This window comes from Symphalangus syndactylus, chromosome 11, assembly GCF_028878055.3.
Source record: "Symphalangus syndactylus isolate Jambi chromosome 11, NHGRI_mSymSyn1-v2.1_pri, whole genome shotgun sequence".
Taxonomy (NCBI): Eukaryota; Metazoa; Chordata; class Mammalia; order Primates; family Hylobatidae; genus Symphalangus; species Symphalangus syndactylus.
In genome coordinates, this window is record NC_072433.2 from 24,348,028 (window position 1) to 24,366,684 (window position 18,657).

The following is an 18,657-nucleotide window of genomic DNA, read 5'->3' on the forward strand; positions in this document are numbered from 1 at the left end:
CCCGTCTCTACTAAAAATACAAAATATTCGCCGGCCATGGTGGCAGGCGCCTGTAATCCCAGCTACTTGGGAGGCTGAGGCAGGAGAATTGATTGAACCTGGGAGGCAGAGGTTGCAGTGAGCCAAGACCACACCATTGCACTCCAGCCTGGGCGACAAGAGAGGAACTCCGTCTCTAAATAAATAAATAAATACAAAGGAGAAAACAATGAGGACATTAGCTTGACTAGGCGACCGAAGGGAGCACCCCGGGTGGTGGGATGCGTGGCCCTCGTGTGTCTCCCGACATGATACCCTGAAGAGAGCATGGCATCATGGCATCTCTGCCAAGAGCGTATGACACAGCCTGGTTGTGAGGCAACACCGAACAGAGCCAGCTGGAGAGCTGTGCTGCAGGATCAAAGCCCTGTGCTGAGACTCAGGCCCATGCCAATTAGAGTGAGGCTGAGGAACATTCCAGACTGAAGAACTGATGAGACACGACGACGAAAGGCATGAAAGTGGTAGTGGCCAGGATCCAAGGCCAGAGAGGAAAACAGGACATGGCCGGGATGGCTGTATCATTTGAATGTGGTCTATGGAATGAGTGGTGGTGTGCCAATGTTGATTTCTTGATTAGGAGGGCTGTATGGTGGCAATGCAGGGACTGTCCTTATGTTTTGGAGGTCCTCACTAGATAATTTAAGGGTGCTAGGGAATCATATTAGAAAAAGACAAGGTAATGGAATAAATATGACAAAGTGTGAACAACTGGGAGATTTGGGTGAAGGAGATTTGTACTGTTTTTGTGACTTTCCTGTAGGTTCAAAACTATTTCAGCATTTTTAAAATTGGAAAAAAGAAACCCCACGTGACTAAATCAACTTTTTTATTTACAGTATAAAGGTTACAAAGGTATATATGTATTTATATATATAATACCCTTAAGTTACACATTTTCATTGTAATGTACAATGCTGTATGTTGATGTGCTACTCAAGGGGAAGTGTTGTTTATGCATCTATATTTATAGAGTATACATAAAGCTTTTTAAAATTAGGAACACAAATACTGCCCTGTTTTACGCGTTGGGTTTTTGATTTGGTATCCAGAAGATCTGAGACTTAAATTTCAAACAAGACTTAAAAAGAAGTCTTGTTTAAATACAGGGTTCTAAAAAGAAGGAAAAAACCCAGAACATCACATACTTTTAATTATTTGTAAAAGCATTATTCTAGTTTTCTAAGTCTTATACTTAAAAATGAAAGCAGTGTGGGAAAGAATCCACATAAGCAGGTATCATCAGCATTTGCACAGATTAGCCAAAACAGGCCTTCAATAGGTAGTGGTTTTCCACATTATCTTCCAAAAGACCTCAGGTTTGGTACCAAAAAGGACACAGATTTTTTTGGGCACCAAGGTCTTATAATGCTGCACTCATCCAATGGATTGTAAACATAATACTGGAGTCGTATAGTGGAGGGAAAATTCTGAAACCTGTTCTTACGATAAGGGCAGATTTGCTACAAAGTGAGAATATCATCGAGAATGATGATTGTGCCAAACCTGAAACTTAATTTACATCATCATTTCCTCTCCCCCCAATTCTATTAATTCACAAATCGAGGTGAAAAGACACAACTGACACCCGCTTTAACAGGACCCAGATAGAAGGAAAAGCATTTCTTCCAACCTGGGAGGAACACACATTTACAATACTTATGTGCTGGTTTTAATAATACACAATCATTAGCACCTGATTGTCAAAGGGCAGGTTTAAAGAACAAGACACTGAAGGCATGACCTAATTTTTGTACACAACTCCAAGATACTTGAAAACCAAGGGGAGGGCACCCATGTGGTTCGGTTTCCTGTGCCATTCCAATCACTGATAGCTTAGGTACCTTCTGGGCAATGACTAAGGATGTTGCCTGAAAAGCTAACCCTAGAGATAAATGGAAGGCAAGCTGGATAGAAAGGGACTGTTATTGTGTGAAAATTATGGAAAACATTCAGTCAGCCTTATTTTCTTTAGGTGCCCTTTTCACTGAGTCCGAATGCCAGCGTGTCCTGGAATAAGTGAAATTTTAATTTTTATTTATTTTTTAATGTTAAAAAAAAATTTTTTTTAAAATTTTTTAGATGGAGTCGGGGTCCCACTGTGTTACCCAGGCTGGTCTGGGCCTCCTAGGCTAAAGTGATCCTCCTGCCTTGGCCTGACTTTGTTAACTTTTAAATATCTTCATTTTGATCTATCATTAATGGAGAAATAATCCGTCTACCAGGTATATAAAGGACTTTCAGCATATGAAATGCTTAAATAGTTTAAGGGTGGAAATGAATACAGCAAAATTTAGAAATAAGGGGTTGATAAAACATGCATTTAGTTTTGCTCTTATAGTTAAAGAAGCATTTTTTAAGGAAGACTTTCTCATTTATCTACTTTGGGCAATAAAACTTAATTTTTGTTGTGATTTATCTTACAAAGGATAATGTATACTGTTCTCTTTCCCAGACTAAAGTCTAAATTTGCATTAAAAAAAATCATGCATGATGAAAAGACCAGCCTACTTAAATGTGCTTGGAGTCCTTTCATGTTGGCATGGATCAAAGCCTGAGTATCCCTTCAAATATTTTCCAGTTTGCCAGATCCAGATAAACAGACTTGTAAATATACTTTGGTAAAAATATTAAGTGATGAACTACTTAACTGCTGAATGATAAACAGATGGCATGGTGTGACTGACAAATAATGGATTATGTGCTACTTGAGGGCAGGAACTTTCTTTTGGACCCTTCAGAATGCCTGATGTAGAACTATACATTAATGAATGTTTATTAGGTGAAAGAACACATGAACATGTCATTAATTAGCTTTCCAGTTTCAAAATTAGTGTCAATAGCATGGATGTAAGATTATTGCAAACTGAGAAAGGTACTTAGAGGACTCAGAAATTATAAATCTTTTTCTTCTTTTCCTTTTTTTGGAGATGAAGTCTCACTCTGTTGCCCAGCCTGGATCGTGCAATGGCACGATCTCGGCTCACTGCAACTTCTGTCTCCTGGGTTCAAGCGATTCTCCCACCTCAGCCTCCCGAGTAGCTGGGACCACAGGCGCGCGCCACCACGCCCAGCTAACTTTTTGTATTTTTAGTAGAGACGGGGTTTCCCCATGTTGGCCAGGCTGGTCTTGAACTCCTGACCTCAGGTGATCCATCCACCTCGGGCTCCCAAAGTGCTGAGATTACAGGCATGAGCCACCCCACCCGGCCAGAAATTATAAATCTAACCAGGATTCCCAAACATACAATACAATGAAATATCATTTCTCTCTTATAGGTTTTTGGTTTTAACCAATCTATTTTAAAAGGGGCAATTAAAGGATTATAGCTTATATGGTGGATTTCTGTTGAATATGATCAAATGTTCACTGGAGAACAAGCAATAATTTGCAAAAGGCATATTTATGCATTACATTAAATGTGGATCCTCTTTTCTAAAACTAGAATAAGCTTCAGTTCAGTCGCTCAACTTGGGAAGAAAGAATAGAGGTGGCAAGAAATGAAGCACAAGTTTATGTTTTGAAACAAAAGAAGAAACTTATTAAAAGATTCTTCTGAGTTACTACATAACAACCATTCTTCTAGTTGGCAGTTTAGCTAGTCAAAGAGAGACAAAAAAAAAAAAAAAAAACAACAAAAAACAAAAAACAAACAAAAAAAACAGATGTGCTCTATGTGCCTATTTATTGTACCTTATCCTTAACTTGAAATTCTATCCTTTAAGAGAATGAATTTGTGCCACTCATCTGCCAGATGTTTTTGTTTTTTTAGAGAAAGCGTTTCAAATCAGCCACTTAAGCAGTCTATTATTAGTGTAAAATAAATTCCATTTAACATCACAGCATAGGAATAATGATATTGCTCAAAAATACATAACCCTGATATATAGCAAATTATTTTAGAACTATCATCACACATTTATCGAGTGTCTATGTATCCAGCACAGTGAAAGATTTAGCTTAAAGGGTGGAGGGGGGCAGATTGCTACAACTGGTTTTTAAAAACAGTATGTGGAAAGTCAGAATAATTTTAGATTACCAAGCAATTAGGGGGCACAGAGAAAGAACAGCAGGAGATGGCAGACTGCTCTACTTCCATCTTCAGTGGGGTTAAAAAAAAAAAGCCACAATAACAACGGAAATTTAACTGAAAGTGATTTCCAAACTCAAAGTAGAGTATAATACCACCTGGTACTTAATGTCATACCTGACAGAGATATATAAAAAGAATGAATATGACTACAGTCAAATTCAACTTTAAGCAGAATCCCAAATTTAAATAAGTCTCTTTTCATTACATAGATATTTGATCTGATCAGAGCAATTTGCTTTGAGACCAAAGAGATCTGGCATTTTACTTATTCATTAGGGATTGAAAAAAGAAGACCTTTGGCTTTCTAACCAGCCATTTCATTCATGGCATCAACAGCCGATGGCAGCCACATGGAAATGTATGCTGGATATTTGGATAGCTTAAATATTATGTACAAGGAATAGCTTATAACCAGTGAAAATAATAAGAACATAATTCAGCGTAAGTGTCCAAGATAAGATACAAAAAAGCAGAGAAAGTGCTTGAGTCTACAGGTCTTCCCTGAAAGTTTCAAAAATGTTTAACTCTTAAGCAGGTAGGGCTTTTAATAGAATTTGCATAGCAGCATATAAGGTAATTTGCATTAAAATATATGAACAGAGATTCTTCCATGGCTTTGAAAACAAATATATCCACATGCATATAAGTTAAGCAAGAAGACCTGGAGTTTCTCACAAAATAAAAAAAAAAAATCTATTATAACCTTTTCTCACACTTTTGTCCATCAAAACCATTTAGAGCAAAACCTGTTTCTAGGAGAAACATAGCCTTGTCCAGATTCCACACAGCTTAAATCTTTTTTTAAGCATAACTTCTGGGGCCAGGTGCAGTGGCTCACATCTGTAATCCCAGCACTTTGGGAGGCTGACGCAGAAGGATTGCTTGAGCACAAGAGTTCAAGATTAGCCTGGGCAACATGGCGAAACTCTGTCTCTACAAAAAAAAAAAGAAAAAAAAAACGCATAAAAATTAGCCGGGTGTGGTGGCACACACCTGTGGTCCCAGCTACTCAGGAGGCTGAGGTGAAAGGATCATTTGAGCCCAGAAGGTTGAGGCTGCAGTCAGCTATGATCATACCACTGCACTCCAGCCTGGGTGACAGAGTGAGAACCTGTCTCAAAAAAAAAAGAAGAAGGAAAAAAAAGAACAAATTCTGGTTTATCAGCTAAGTGCATTCATTCAGCTCGAAAAGCTTTGTTACCATTCAACTTAGGAGGATAAATTAGAAAAACAATCAGTAATAATGTTAGGTATTTGTTGTTTAGAAAGATTTTTTTACTTATAAAAATATAAGAAATAAATAATCCAATCTCTCCTGCCCTGCAATAATTTTCAGTAACAAAGTTTGTGAGAGTACAGAACATAAAAACAGCCACTATCAGACCTTCTTTGGCCTAAAAAGTGCTAAAACATGGCTTTAAAATAGGTGAATGACATTTAAAGTAGTATTTTTGACTGCCTATGTATGTTCCAGTATTTAACCTGAAACTCTTATCTACTAGGAAGGTGAGTTTACAGTTACAACTATCTAATAAATACTGTAGGAACATATATTTAAGTATTTCTTCATATAAAACATTAGAAACTAATTTCCAGATAATGTTTCATTTGATGACTTCAGGAAAGGACTTACCTTTTTCAGAAAAAGAAAAACTGAATGTTTTTCTTTTGTTCCTTTCCTTTTCTTTTTATGGAGAGAAAGGAGAGAAGTTTTAGGAGAAAAGGTGGGAGACTTTTCATATACCAACTCGCTGCTCCTAGGCATCTGTGTGGAATGTGGAGAAGCTGTCGAAGCCCCGGGTCTGGGGCACACAGGAAGCAGTCCCTCTGAATGGGGAGCAGACACTATTCTGCAGTTCCCTTTCCATTCCACACACTGGAACCCACAACTTCCTCAACAATTTTCTTGATTCAAAATGAAAAAGAAATGAAAAGTGAGCTGGTTCTATAAAAAAGGTAGAATATCGAAAATGCCCACTTGTAGTTATCATTTGGAAATAACTTGCCATACTTTGTCATCTAAATATAAATACGTATTTATCATGGTGTCCCATTCATTACAGAGCACTTCATTTGTGGACTGAAAATCCCACAAACACATTTGATTGAAGAACAACCTTGGTCATCATGATTGGAGAGTTGTTAGGTATGTAAGACAAGCAGCAAAAGGGTTCAGGTTCTTCGGGCTGCTAATGGACAAAGGAAACCTCCCATACTTTCATTTCACACCAAGACTCAAAAGATATTATTAAGAACCCTACAGACCTCAGTGCTATACGTGTCAGTTTAACCTTGACCAAAATGAATGAAAATGCATAACATGCCTTGCCTTCCCTGCTCACATTTTAATTCCACATCTTCATATAACCAACGAGCAGGGTGGTTCAGAAGCTCCCCTGCAAATCTCAGTGGCTTAGCCTTTCACATTAACACAGAAAAACCTCAGCCAAATGGCTTTGCTGCTGAAGTCTGTAAAGGCATCGTTCAACATCTCATATTAATAATGCTCTCACTGCATAGAGGGTTCAAGATTGCCTACCTGAGGGTATTACATATTGAAATTCTGATTCCAGAAATCATTTCTGGACCTCCAAGAGATTTTTTTCCTTCCCTGAAATGAAAATTTATTGTGGGCCAGGCATGCTGGCTCACACCTATAATCCCAGCACTCTGGGAGGCCAAGGCAGGTGGATCACTTGAGGTCGGGAGTTCAAGACTGGCCTAGCCAACATGGTGAAACCCTGCCTCTACTAAAAATACAAAAATTAGCCAGGTGTGGTGGTGGGCAGCTATAATCCCAGCTACTCAGGAGAATCACTTGAACCTAGGAGGTGGAGGTCGTAGTGAGCCGAGATCGTGCTACTGCACTCCAGCCTGGGAGACAGAACGAGACTCCGTCTCAAAAAAAAAAAAGAAAAGAAAATTTATCTCAGATGGAGCCAATCTTAGGTTTATGAATTTTCAAAACATGAAAAGCTCTTGAAAGACATATTCTTGTCTAGATTTTAATTTCCAGTTTTAAGCAGTTCAGATAATTCATTTTTGGAACTTCGACAATTACATGAAGCTGGGGGAAGAACAGGCATCTCTCCCCAACCTCTGCATATTGTTGGTTTCACTGTAATGAGGAAGGGGGACTGACTTATGGGTGAAGGAGGACAATGGAGTTACAATGTTGACCTAGAACTCTCTCTGCTCATGGGTCCTCCCCATCGGTCAGGCTGCACTGAAACCAAATAGCTCATTTTGCAGACAGGTGTGTTTTTCTCTTCTTTTCTCCCCCTGTGCCTGCCCCATCTGAAGTGACACCCTACTCCACCCTCCATAGCGCTCACATTCTTCTATGGCACTCTTGATCAATCAAGCAAACAAGAACTTTCCCTAGACCTTTCTTCAGACAGCATAAAGAACATCCAAGTCAATATTACCTATTCTTTGAGATCCAGGGACTGTGCTAATTTTGACATTTTATATTGATATTATACCATTTTAAATGTTTGCAGATATATACCACCTTCAAAATTAGGAAAAACAAGCTGAGTGTGATTTTCTAACACTACAAAATCAGCATTCTTTCTGCTACTGTGTCCTAATGATATCTGGCAATCTTAACCAAAAGCAGGTAGCTGTTCCATGGTCTCATCACCCTGCTCACTGTAGGGTGTGCTGTGAAGCCAACAGTAAGTCTTGAATTAGCAGTTGCTTGTCCATGCCACTGCTGCCACAAAGGGCCAGGCCACAGCCAGGATGCTGCATCCTGTTGTTTTTGGGCAGCCCAAAACAACTCAACATGATGTTTGTGTGGAAGAGCTGGCTTCACCCACCAAGTCTACTCCTCAAGCAGGCTGGCTCTTTAGGATTTATCTTGCTCAAAGAGATCTGCCTACTAGAAGAGATGCCATTAAGGAAACCCACCTCAAAGACTATTCCTCAAAACTAGGATAGGTGATCGCCTTGAAACGGCAGTGATTTCCAGTTATTCAAATAGTGACTAATAAAGCTCCACTAACCCTAACCAAAGGCACATTTGGTAAGCAATAAAAAAAATGGCTTAACCTAGGAAGAGGATTTTCATTTAAAATAAAACTTATAATATCCCCTGGCTCCTAACAAAAATAAAATGGGAAAAACCTAAACCAAGCAAAACTTTTCTTTCAAAGCAGTGGCTTCCAACTTGCTTTTCCACTCAGTCACCACTAGAAAGGAAGTAGAAGGCAAGGCAAATCAAATTTGCAAGTTCTAAGTCCTAGAGACAGCACTTAAGAGTGGCAAAGCTTGGGATAAGGTGAGAAGTGATGGCCAGGCTGAGATAGAGGGAGAGCCAGAGCAAATGGAACAACCCTTTGGTGATACAATTCAAGGACTTCCTATGGTGGAAAGAGCTAGTGACAACAGTAAATTCCAAGACATACGACCTATCTGGAATGCTCACGAAGCAACAGGCTGCTGCAAGCTAGCACTTGGGAAGGGACAATTGTTCTGAACAAGAGATCAAGGCTAAGCACAACACAAATCCTACAGGGAGAAGAAAAAGAAAACAATGCTTGGGTATTTGATTATGTCTAAAAATGAAAACAATAAAAAAAAAGAAAACAATGAGCCATTCATTTTAGCAGGAGAAATAAACCTAATTACTCATAAACCATACTATGAAACGAGAATAAATCAACAGCTTCATTTTGGAGCCTTTTAGAGTCCTAGAATATCTGGCCAAGGTAGACTGTGAAAGGTAGGCTCTTCTTTAAACATGGTTATGGTTCAGCAGTGATTTGCAGGTCCTTGGGAAGGCACTGTGCTGAAGGAGAGCAAAGAGTTTTCTTTTTGTGCTTTTTTTTTTTTTTTTGAGGTGGAAATATTTCTTGTGACAGTCAAGGCTCTTTTCTGATTTTTTGTTGCTCACACAAGCAGTCCCATACGAGTGACTTTGGCCGATAAGAACGTGTGCAACACAAATACAATCGGCTTCGGACAAGAGTGCAGGTCCATGGTCTGTGGAGAAAGGACACTAAGTATCACTACCTCACTACCATATACAAACAACTTAATAAATGAAGATGCAAAGTAAATTTACTTTTAAGGTAGGTAAAGAATGTGCCAGGGCTATGGAAACTCTTGGGAACTTAAAGCCACAGGCAAAAGTGCACTATGGAGTAAGGTTATTCCATGTCATAATACTGGTGTGAGGTTTCACATCCCCAATTAGGAGACAACTGGTGGTGTACTGGGTTCCACCATGCCTGGTAGGAAGAACTAAATAGTAGAGGATTTAAAATCTAAGGCCAGGCGTGGTGGCTCACGCCCGTAATCCCAGCACTTTGGGAGGCCGAGGCGGGCAGATCATGAGGTCAGGAGATCGAGACCATCCTGGCTAACACGGTGAAACCCCATCTCTACTAAAAATACGAAAAATTAGCCAGGCATGGTGGCACGTGCATGTAATCTCAGCTACTTGGAAGGCTGAGGCAGGAGAATTGCTTGAACCAGAGAGGCAGAGGTTGCAGTGAGCTGAGATCATGCCACTGCTCTCCAGCCTGGGCGACAAAGCGAGACTCCGTCTCAAAAAAAAAAGAAAAGAAAAATGACAACAACAAAAACCAACACCCAATGCCATCTTGAAAACTAAAGAACAGCAGATACAGTGGCTCACACCTGTAATCTCAACACCTTGGGAGGCCAAGATGGGAAGATCACTTGAAGCCAGGAGTTCAAGACCATCCTGGGCAGCAAAGCGAGACCTCATCTCTACAAAAAATACAAAAATTGGCCAGGTATGGTGGCACACGCCTATAGTCCAGTCTCAGTTACTCGGGAGACTGAGGTGGGAGGATCACTTGAGCCCAGGAGGTATAGGCTGTAGGGAGCTATGATTGCACCACTACATTCCAGCCTGGGCAACAGAGACCCCATCTTTAAAAAAATTTTTTTTAATTTAAAATTTCATGGTTTTAAATGGAATGTCAGTCCATGATTTTGTATATAAGGGGTAAGAAGTAATGAGAAGGAAAGAGAACATCTATTAGATAAACATGTGTTTCAGAAACACTCTTACCAGTTCTCCCTCAGGACCACCAAAATCCAAGTATAGATTTCGGATGCCATCATCAGCAGACATCTTCAGCCTTTCAAAGGGGTAGCGGTACAGTATGCTGCTGGAGCCTCCATTTTCCCTGGAGATGGTGAACCCATTTTCATAGTGAATAGTAAGCCTCACCTCTTGGCCATTTAACATGCAGCCTGTTGAAGAAAAGCAAAAAACATTAGTTGTAAAGTTGCTATGTCAGTTATCAAGTGAAAAGGGATTCTTCTGACTTCAAAATAGGAAAAATATTTTCTTCAGAATGTGTGATACCTAACCTATATGGAACCTTCTAAAGTGTGTTTTGTGCTGGGCACGGTGGCTCACGCCTGTAATCCCAGCACTTTGGGAGGCTGAGGCAGGCGGATCACAAGGTCAGGGGTTCGAGACCAGCCTGACCAACATGGTGAAACCCTGTCTCTATTAAAAATACAAAAATTAGCTGGGCGTGGTGGCGGGCGCCTGTAATCCCAGCTACCCAGGAGTCTGAGGCAGGAGAATTGCTTGAACCCGGGAGGCGAAGGCTGCAGTGAGCCAAGATTGTGCCACTGCACTCCAGCCTGGGTGACAGAGCAAGACTGTCTCAAAAAAAAAAAAAAAAAAAAAGTGTGTTTTGTTTTGGTCACTGAGATGAGCAGAAATGACCATAACTCTCCTTGACATCTGTTCAATTTAATTCCACAAGTACCCACTGAACACTCGTAATGGCAAGTGTGTGTAGGCTGTGCACGGCACTGGAGAAGTAAGAGGCACAGTCCCTGCTCTCAAGGACTTTACATAAACAGGAAATCCCCAACTGTGTAAGGCAGAATGTACAGAACACGAGCAAACACCAAACTGAATGAGGCCAAAGTCAAGAAATGTTTCCTGGAGGAGATGGGCCTTCAGATAGGCCCTAAAGAATTGGTAAAACTGGCCAGGTACAGTGGCTCACACCTGTAATCCCAGCACTTTGGGAGGTCGAGGTGGGCGGATCCCTTGAGGTCAGGAGTTAGAGACTGGCCAACACGGCGAAACCCCGTCTACTAAAAATACAAAAATTAGCCAGGCATGGTGGCACATGCCTGTAATCCCAGCTACTCGGGAGGCTGAGGCAGGATAACTGCTTGCACCTGGGAGGCAGAGGTTGCAGTGAGATGAAATCACGCCACTGCACTCCAGCCTGGGTGACAAGAGCGAGACTCTGTCTCAAAAAAAAAAAAGAATTGATTAAAACTGGACAGGCAGGGAGGAAGAGGCAGAAGGACTGAACTGGGCAAGAAGGAACAACCAAAGGAGCAAAGGCAGAGAGGCCTTTCAGGAGCCGTGACATGGTTTGGTTGGCATTTGGGATGAAGATAAAGATTATGTTCATCAAAGTTAAAGGCTATACTCAGCAAAAGTCACACAGTCAATGCTATCAAAGATATAATTCAAAGGACACCTCTGAATTGACAGGATACAAACAATTTTGGTCATCAAGACTGGCAAATGCCCCACGTGTGGTGGCTCATGCCTATAATCCCAGCACTCTGGGAGGCTGAGGCAGGAGGATCACTTGAGGCCAGGCGATAGAGAACAGCCTGGGTAAAATGGCAAGATCTCATTTCTATAAAAATAAAAAATGTAGCCGGGCATGGTGGTGTGTGCCTATAGTCCCGGCTACTCAGGAGGCTGGGGTGGGAGGATCACTTGTGTCCAGGAGTTCAAGGCTGCAGTGAGCTGTGATCATGCCACTGCACTCTAGCCTGGGTGACAGAGCAATGTCTAAACAATTTTAAAAAGATTTAGAGATTCTTTTTTTTTGTTTGTTTTGAGACGGAATCTCCTTCTGTCACCCAGGCTGGGGTGCAGTGGCGTGATCTCAGCTCATTGCAACCTCAGCCTCCTGGGCTCAAGCAACTCTTCTGCCTCAGCCTGCTGAGTAGCTGGGATTACAGACGCACACCATCACGCCCGGCTAATTTTTTTGCATTTTTAGTAGAGACAGGGTTTCACCATGTTGGCCAGGTTGGTCTTGAACTCCTGACTGCAAGTGATCCACCACCTCGGCCTCCCAAAGTGTGGGGATTATAGGCGTGAGCCATCGCACATGGCTTTTTTTTTTTTGAGACAGAGTATCGCTGTCGCCCAGGCTGGAGTGCAGTGGCGTGATCTTGGCTCACTGCAACCTCTGCCTCCCAGGTTGAAGCGATTCTCCTGCCTCAACCTCCTGAGTAGCTGGGATTACAGGAGCGTGCCACCACACTCGGCCAATTTATGTATTTTTAGTAAAGACAGGGTTTCACCATGTTGGTCAGGCTGGTCTCGAACTCCTGACCTTGTGATCTGCCCGCCTCGGCCTCCCAAAGTGCTGGGATTATAGGCATGAGCCACTGTGCCCGGCCTCCCTTTTTTTTTTTTTTTTGAGGCAGAATCTTGTTCTGTCACCTAGACTGGAGTGCACTGGCACAATCTCAGCTGACTGCAACCTCTGCCTCCCGGGTTCGAGCAATTCTCATGCCTTAGCCTCCTGAGTAGCTGGGATTACAGGCGGGCACCACCACACCCAGCTGATTTTTTGTATCTTTTAGTAGAGACAGGGTTTTGCCATCTTGCCCAGGCTGGTCTCAAACTCCTGAGCTCAGGCAATCCACCTGCCTCGGTCTCCCAAAGTGCTGCGATTACAGGTGTGAGGCACTGTGCCTGGCCTGAGAGATTTTTTTTTTCTTTTTTTTTTTGAGATAAGAGTCTCACTGTCATCCAGGTTGTCGAGCAATGGCGCAACCTCGGCTCCCTGCAACCTGCACCTCCTGGGTTCAAACAATTCTTATGCCTCAGCCTCCCGAGTAGCTGGGATTACAGGTGTTCACCACCACACCTGGGTAATTCTTGTATTTTTAGTAGAGACAGGGATTTCACCTCGAACTCCTGACCTCAAGTGATCTGCCCACCTTGGGTTCCCAAAGTGCTTGGCCCTTGAGATTTCTTTTTTCTTTTTTTTTTTTGAGACAGAGTCTCTCTGTCGGCCAGGCTGGACTGCAGTGGCACGATCTCAGCTCACTGCAACCTCCATCTCCCGGGCTCAAGCAATTCTCCTGCTTCAGCCTCCTGAGTAGCTAGGATTACAGGCATGTGCCACCACGCCCAGCTGATTTTTTGTATTTTTAGTACAGATGGGGTTTCACCATCTTGGCCAGGCTGGTCTCAAACTCCTGACCTCAGGTAATCCACCCACCTCGGCCTCCCAAAGTGCTGGGATTACAGGCATGAGCTACCACGACTGGCCTGAGATTTCTTAAATGTTCTGTTTTGGATTGTTTCCCCTGGAGAAGGAAAGAATGGAAAGCAAATGTGACTGTGTGTGATTCTGTGTGTGTGTGTGTCAAACTTAATGTATTTAGGTCTAGATATTGAGCTTGTTTTAGTTTAAATTTTTATTTTATTTTTTTTTTGAGACAGAGTTTTACTCTTGTCACCCAGGCTGGAGTGTAATGGCATGATCTCAGCTCACCACAACCTCCGCCTCCTGGGTTCAAGCAATTCTCCTGCCTCAGCCTCCCAAGTAGTTGGGATTAAGGCATGCGCCATCATGCCTGGCTAATTTTTTGTATTTTTAGTAGAGATGGGGTTTCTCCATGTTGGTCAGGCTGGTCTCGAACTCCCGACCTCAGGTGATCCACCCGCCTTGGCCTCCTAAAGTGCTGGGATTACAGGTGTGAGCCACCATGCCCAGCCATAGTTTAAAATTTATAATTAATACCAGATTCTTCTGAATGAGACCGTGACCTGGTCATGTAAATTGTGTGCCAAATAGAACCAATTAAACAGTTTTTCCCTAAACATTTAGTAGATCACACAGGTGAGGCAATGATGATTAAGTGCCTGACACCCCTTACCCTTTTAGGAGTAATGAACCAAAGGGAGATAAGGGAAATAAGCCTTTTACTCTGATTTAACAGCTGTGTGTGTGTGTATGAGAAGTGGTTTTTTTTTCTTTTTCAGTATAAATTCCCCATTTAGCAAGAGGAGTGGCCCTTTTCTGATGGGATAGCATCTGGGGCTTATTAGTGGAGCTGTTGCAGCTGGCTCATTATGTCTTGGTTCACTTAGAGTGCTTTTGGATGGGTATATATCCACTATGCACTCCAATTTATAGATAAGTCAGTAAAAAATTCAGTATGTTGATTTTGTTTAACAGGGTTGTTACCAGAAATAGAAAAAGACACACAATAGCAGCACAATAGTAAGTACTGAAGTTAAAGGGGTAAAAAACTAGTTTTGGCTGGGCGCGGTGGCTCACACCTGTAATCCTAGTACTTTGGGAGGCCGAGGCAGGTGGATTGCCTGAGCTCAGGAGTTCGAGACCAGCCTGGGCAACATGGTGAAACCCCATCTCTACTAAAATACAAAAGAAATTAGCCAGGCGTGGCGGTGTTCGCCTGTAATCCCAGCTACTCGGGAGGCTGAGGCAGGAGAATTGCTTGAACTTGGGAGGCAGAAGCTGCAGTGAGCCGAGATTGCACCACTGCACTCCAGCACTCCAGCCTGAGTGACAGAGCAAGACTCTGTCTCACAAAAAAAAAAAAAAAATCAAAAACTACAATTCTTCAGGTATCAAGAGAGGAAGGTACATAAACACAGGGCTCTGCAGTGGGTGCTTTTATTTTTATTTTAGATGGAGTCTCGCTCTGTCGCCCAGGCTGGAGTACAGTGGCATGATCTCGGCTCACTGCAACCTCCACCTCCTGGGTTCAAACGATTCTCCTGCCTCAGCCTCCCTAGTGGCTGGGACTACATGGGCACACCACAACGCCCTGCTAATTTTTGTATTTTTTTTTTTCAGTAGAGATGGGGTTTTGCCATGTTGTCCAGGATGGTCTCGAACTCCTGACCATAGGTGATCTACCCTCCTCGGCCTCCCAAAATGCTGGGATTACAGGCATTAGCCACCATGCCCAGCCTGTAAAATTCTTTATAGTGATAAAGAGTTTCAGTGTATGGGACTGATGGCTCTTTAGTCAAAAAATAATTTTTTTTTCCTGATGATACAAGCATGATATAACTTTAAAAATTCAAACAACTGGCTGGGCACAGTGGCTTATGCCTATAATTCCAGCACTCTGGGAAGCTGAGGTGGAGGACTGCTTGAGGCCAGAAGTTTGAGATAAGTCTAGGCAACATAGTGAAATTCTATCCTTACCAAAATTACAAAAATTAGCCAGGCATGGTGGCATGCACCTGTAGTCCCAGTTACTTGGGAGGCTGTGGTGGGAGGATCGCTTCAGCCTGGGTAGTCGAGGATGCAGTGAGCTGTGTTCGTGCCACTGCACTCCAGCCTGGGAAACACAATGAGACTGTGTCTCTAAAAAAAAAAAAAAAAAAAAACAACAACAACAACAAAAAACAGAAAATAAAAATTCAAACAATGTAAAAGTGGCCTATAACTGCAGTTGGATTTAGGGATGGAGAAAAAGCCAGGGATGTCTATGGCCCAAATTACTGAGCAGTAAAAGGCATTGTCCACTTCAACAGCCAAGATAGGCTCTACATCTTCCTCCGTTGTTTCTTCTCTTCCATCTGTCCCTCTTTCAGGCTAAGGCCAATCCCCTCACATCTGCCTTGGATTGCATCTACCTCCACCTTCCTAGAAACTGTGCAAGACTGATTACTCCTTCTACCTCCTGTGTTTTCAACACGTCCCTCTGAATCAGATCCCTCTCATTCACTTTTTATTTTTATTTATTTATTTATTTTTTTTTTTGAGGCAGAGTCTCGCTCTGTTGCCCAGGCTGGAGTGCAGTGGCGCGATCTCGGCTCACTGCAAGCTCCACCTCCCGGGTTCACGCCATTCTCCTGCCTCAGCCTCCCAAGGAGCTGGGACTACAGGCGCCCGCCACCACGCCTGGCTAATTTTTTTTGTATTTTTAGTAGAGACGGGGTTTCACTGTGTTAGCCAGGAAGGTCTCGATCTCCTGACCTTGTGATCCGCCCGCCTCGGCCTCCCAAAGTGCTGGGATTACTGGCGTGAGCCACAGCACCCGGCCCCATTCACTTTTTAAATGCTCAAGCCTCTCTCATTATTAAAAGAAATGCCACTACTCAACTCTATAGCTTACCTCCAAGGACCACTCCCCCTCTCTCCTCCTCTTCATATCAAAATTTCTGAAAAGAGCTATCTACTCAGTTTGCCCATGATTCACCTCATGTCCACTCCTCACACCTCTGCAATCTGCCACTGCCATCACATCGTTTTGCATCTCTCCCCAAGGGCATCAATTATCTCCATATTGCTAAATCCAACCTGCTTTTTCAGCCTCATCCTACTTGGCACTTGTAGTACTAATTGTTGGCTGTCTACCAGCTTCTATTTCTCTATTCTTCTTTACGGGCAAACCCCAATTTTACTCAGGTTTTTACTGTGTCCTAATGTGTTTCAGGGAAGGGTACTCCCGACTTGTGGATAGACAGCTTCTGGGCCAATCAGAGCATGGGTTTCCCCTGGTGATTGTTCTGGTTCAGACTGGACATATGAGCCAAACTGACTCAATCAGATTGAAAAGATCTAAGACTAGGAAGAGAAGGCCCCTCTCTCTTTCACTCTTGCTCTTTTTTATGCAAGATATTTAATATTTATTCTAGTTTTAGTGGCCATGCCCTATTATTTTTAGCATAAACCATCCCAACTGATACATTTACTCCTACTGACTTTTCCTCCCTTGAAATATCTTCCTTTGGTTTCCATGGCCCTTACCATCCCCACCAATCCTGGTTTTCCTTCTACTGCTCTGACTACTACTACTCAGATTCCTAAGCTGGGGATTATGGGGTGAGGCATTGGCTTTTTCACACAACGGGGATGTTGTTAAGTATAAAACATACATTAGAGATGGCTTTCTAAGAAGTTCCCTGATAGTAATTTAATAAAGCTAGGAGGAAAACTTACTCAATAAATAATAAATAAAAAAATTGGTGTTATAATAAGGTGAACACTGGGCCGGGCACGGTGGCTCATGCCTGTAATTCCAGCACTTTGGGAGGCCAAGGTGGGTGGATCACCTGAGGTCAGGCGTTCAAGACCAGCCTGGCCAACAGGGTGAAACCCCGTCTCTACTAAAAATGAAAAAAAAAAAAAAAAATTAGCTGGGCATGGTGATGGGCACCTGTAATCCCAGCTACTCAGGAGGCTGAGGCAGAGGTTGCAGTGAGCCAAGATCGCACCATTGCACTCCAGCCTGGGCAACAAGAGCGAAACTCCGTCTCAAAAAATATATATATATACATATATATATATATACACGTATATATATATACACGTATATATATTTATAAATATATATATTATTAAATATATATATTTATAAATATATATATTATTAAATATATATATTTATAAATATATATTAAATATATATAAATATATATTATTAAATATATATTTATAAATATATATTATATATTTATAAATATATTATTAAATATATATTTATAAATATATATTAAATATATATATTTATAAATATATATTATTAAATAATATATATTTATAAATATATATTAAATATATATATTAAATATATATATTTATAAATATATATTATTAAATAATAAATTATATTATATAAATTAAATTATATAATAATAAATAATATTATATATTATTAAATAATTAAATTATATATTTATAAATATATATTAAATATATATATTTATAAATATATATTATTAAATAATATATATTTATTTAATAAGGTGAACACTGGTAAATACAACCAGTGTTGTATTTATCCACTTTGTGTAGATAGTACAACCAGTGTATATGTTATCCACTTTGTATCTATGTATTTATATTTATTTTTTTGAGACAGAGTCTCACTCTGTTGCCCAGGCTGGAGTGCAATAGCGCAATCTCGGCTCACTACAAGCTCTGCCTCCTGGGTTCACGCCATTCTCCTGCCTCAGCCTCCTGAGTAGCTGGGACTACAGGCGCCCACCACCACACAGGCACCCGCCACCACACCTGGCTAATTTTTTGTATCTTTAGTAGAGACGGGGTTTCACTGTGTTAGTCAGGATGGACTCGATCTCCTCATGATCTGCCCGCCTTGGCCTCCCAAAGTGCTAGGATTACAGGCGTTAGCCACCGTGCCCAACCTATTTATTTATTTTTGAGACAGGGTCTCACTCTGTCGCCCAGGCTGGAGTGCATTGCTGCAGCCTGGACCTGCAGGACTTAAGCAATCCTCCCACTTCAGCCACCTGAGTAGCTGGGACTATAGGCATGTGTCACCATGCCTGGCTAACTTTCAAAATTTTTCATAGAAACACGGTCTTACTCTGTTGCCCAGGCTTATTTTATTTTTTATTTTTATTTTCTTTAGAGACAGGGTCTCATTCTTTTGCCTAAGCTGGAGTGCAGTGGTGTGATCATAGTTCACCGCAGCCTCAAACTCCTGGGCTCAAGTGATTATCTTGTTTCAGTCTCCCAAA

The 18,657-nt window shown here is 41.6% G+C and overlaps 1 protein-coding gene across 1 annotated transcript in view; it reads right to left on the reverse strand.

Annotated features, from left to right (window-relative positions):
• Nucleotides 1–851: 851 nt before the first annotated feature.
• The window catches only part of SNTB2 (syntrophin beta 2), a 124,421-nt gene continuing 106,615 nt past the window's right edge, over nt 852–18,657 (reverse strand). Inside the window, exons 6-7 of the mRNA XM_055298445.2 lie at nt 10,183–10,367; nt 852–9,122 (exon numbers count right to left, since the gene is read on the reverse strand). Coding sequence (XP_055154420.1) covers nt 9,030–9,122; nt 10,183–10,367 — 278 coding nt within the window. The 3' untranslated portion in view covers nt 852–9,029. The remainder of the gene's footprint in view (nt 9,123–10,182; nt 10,368–18,657) is intronic.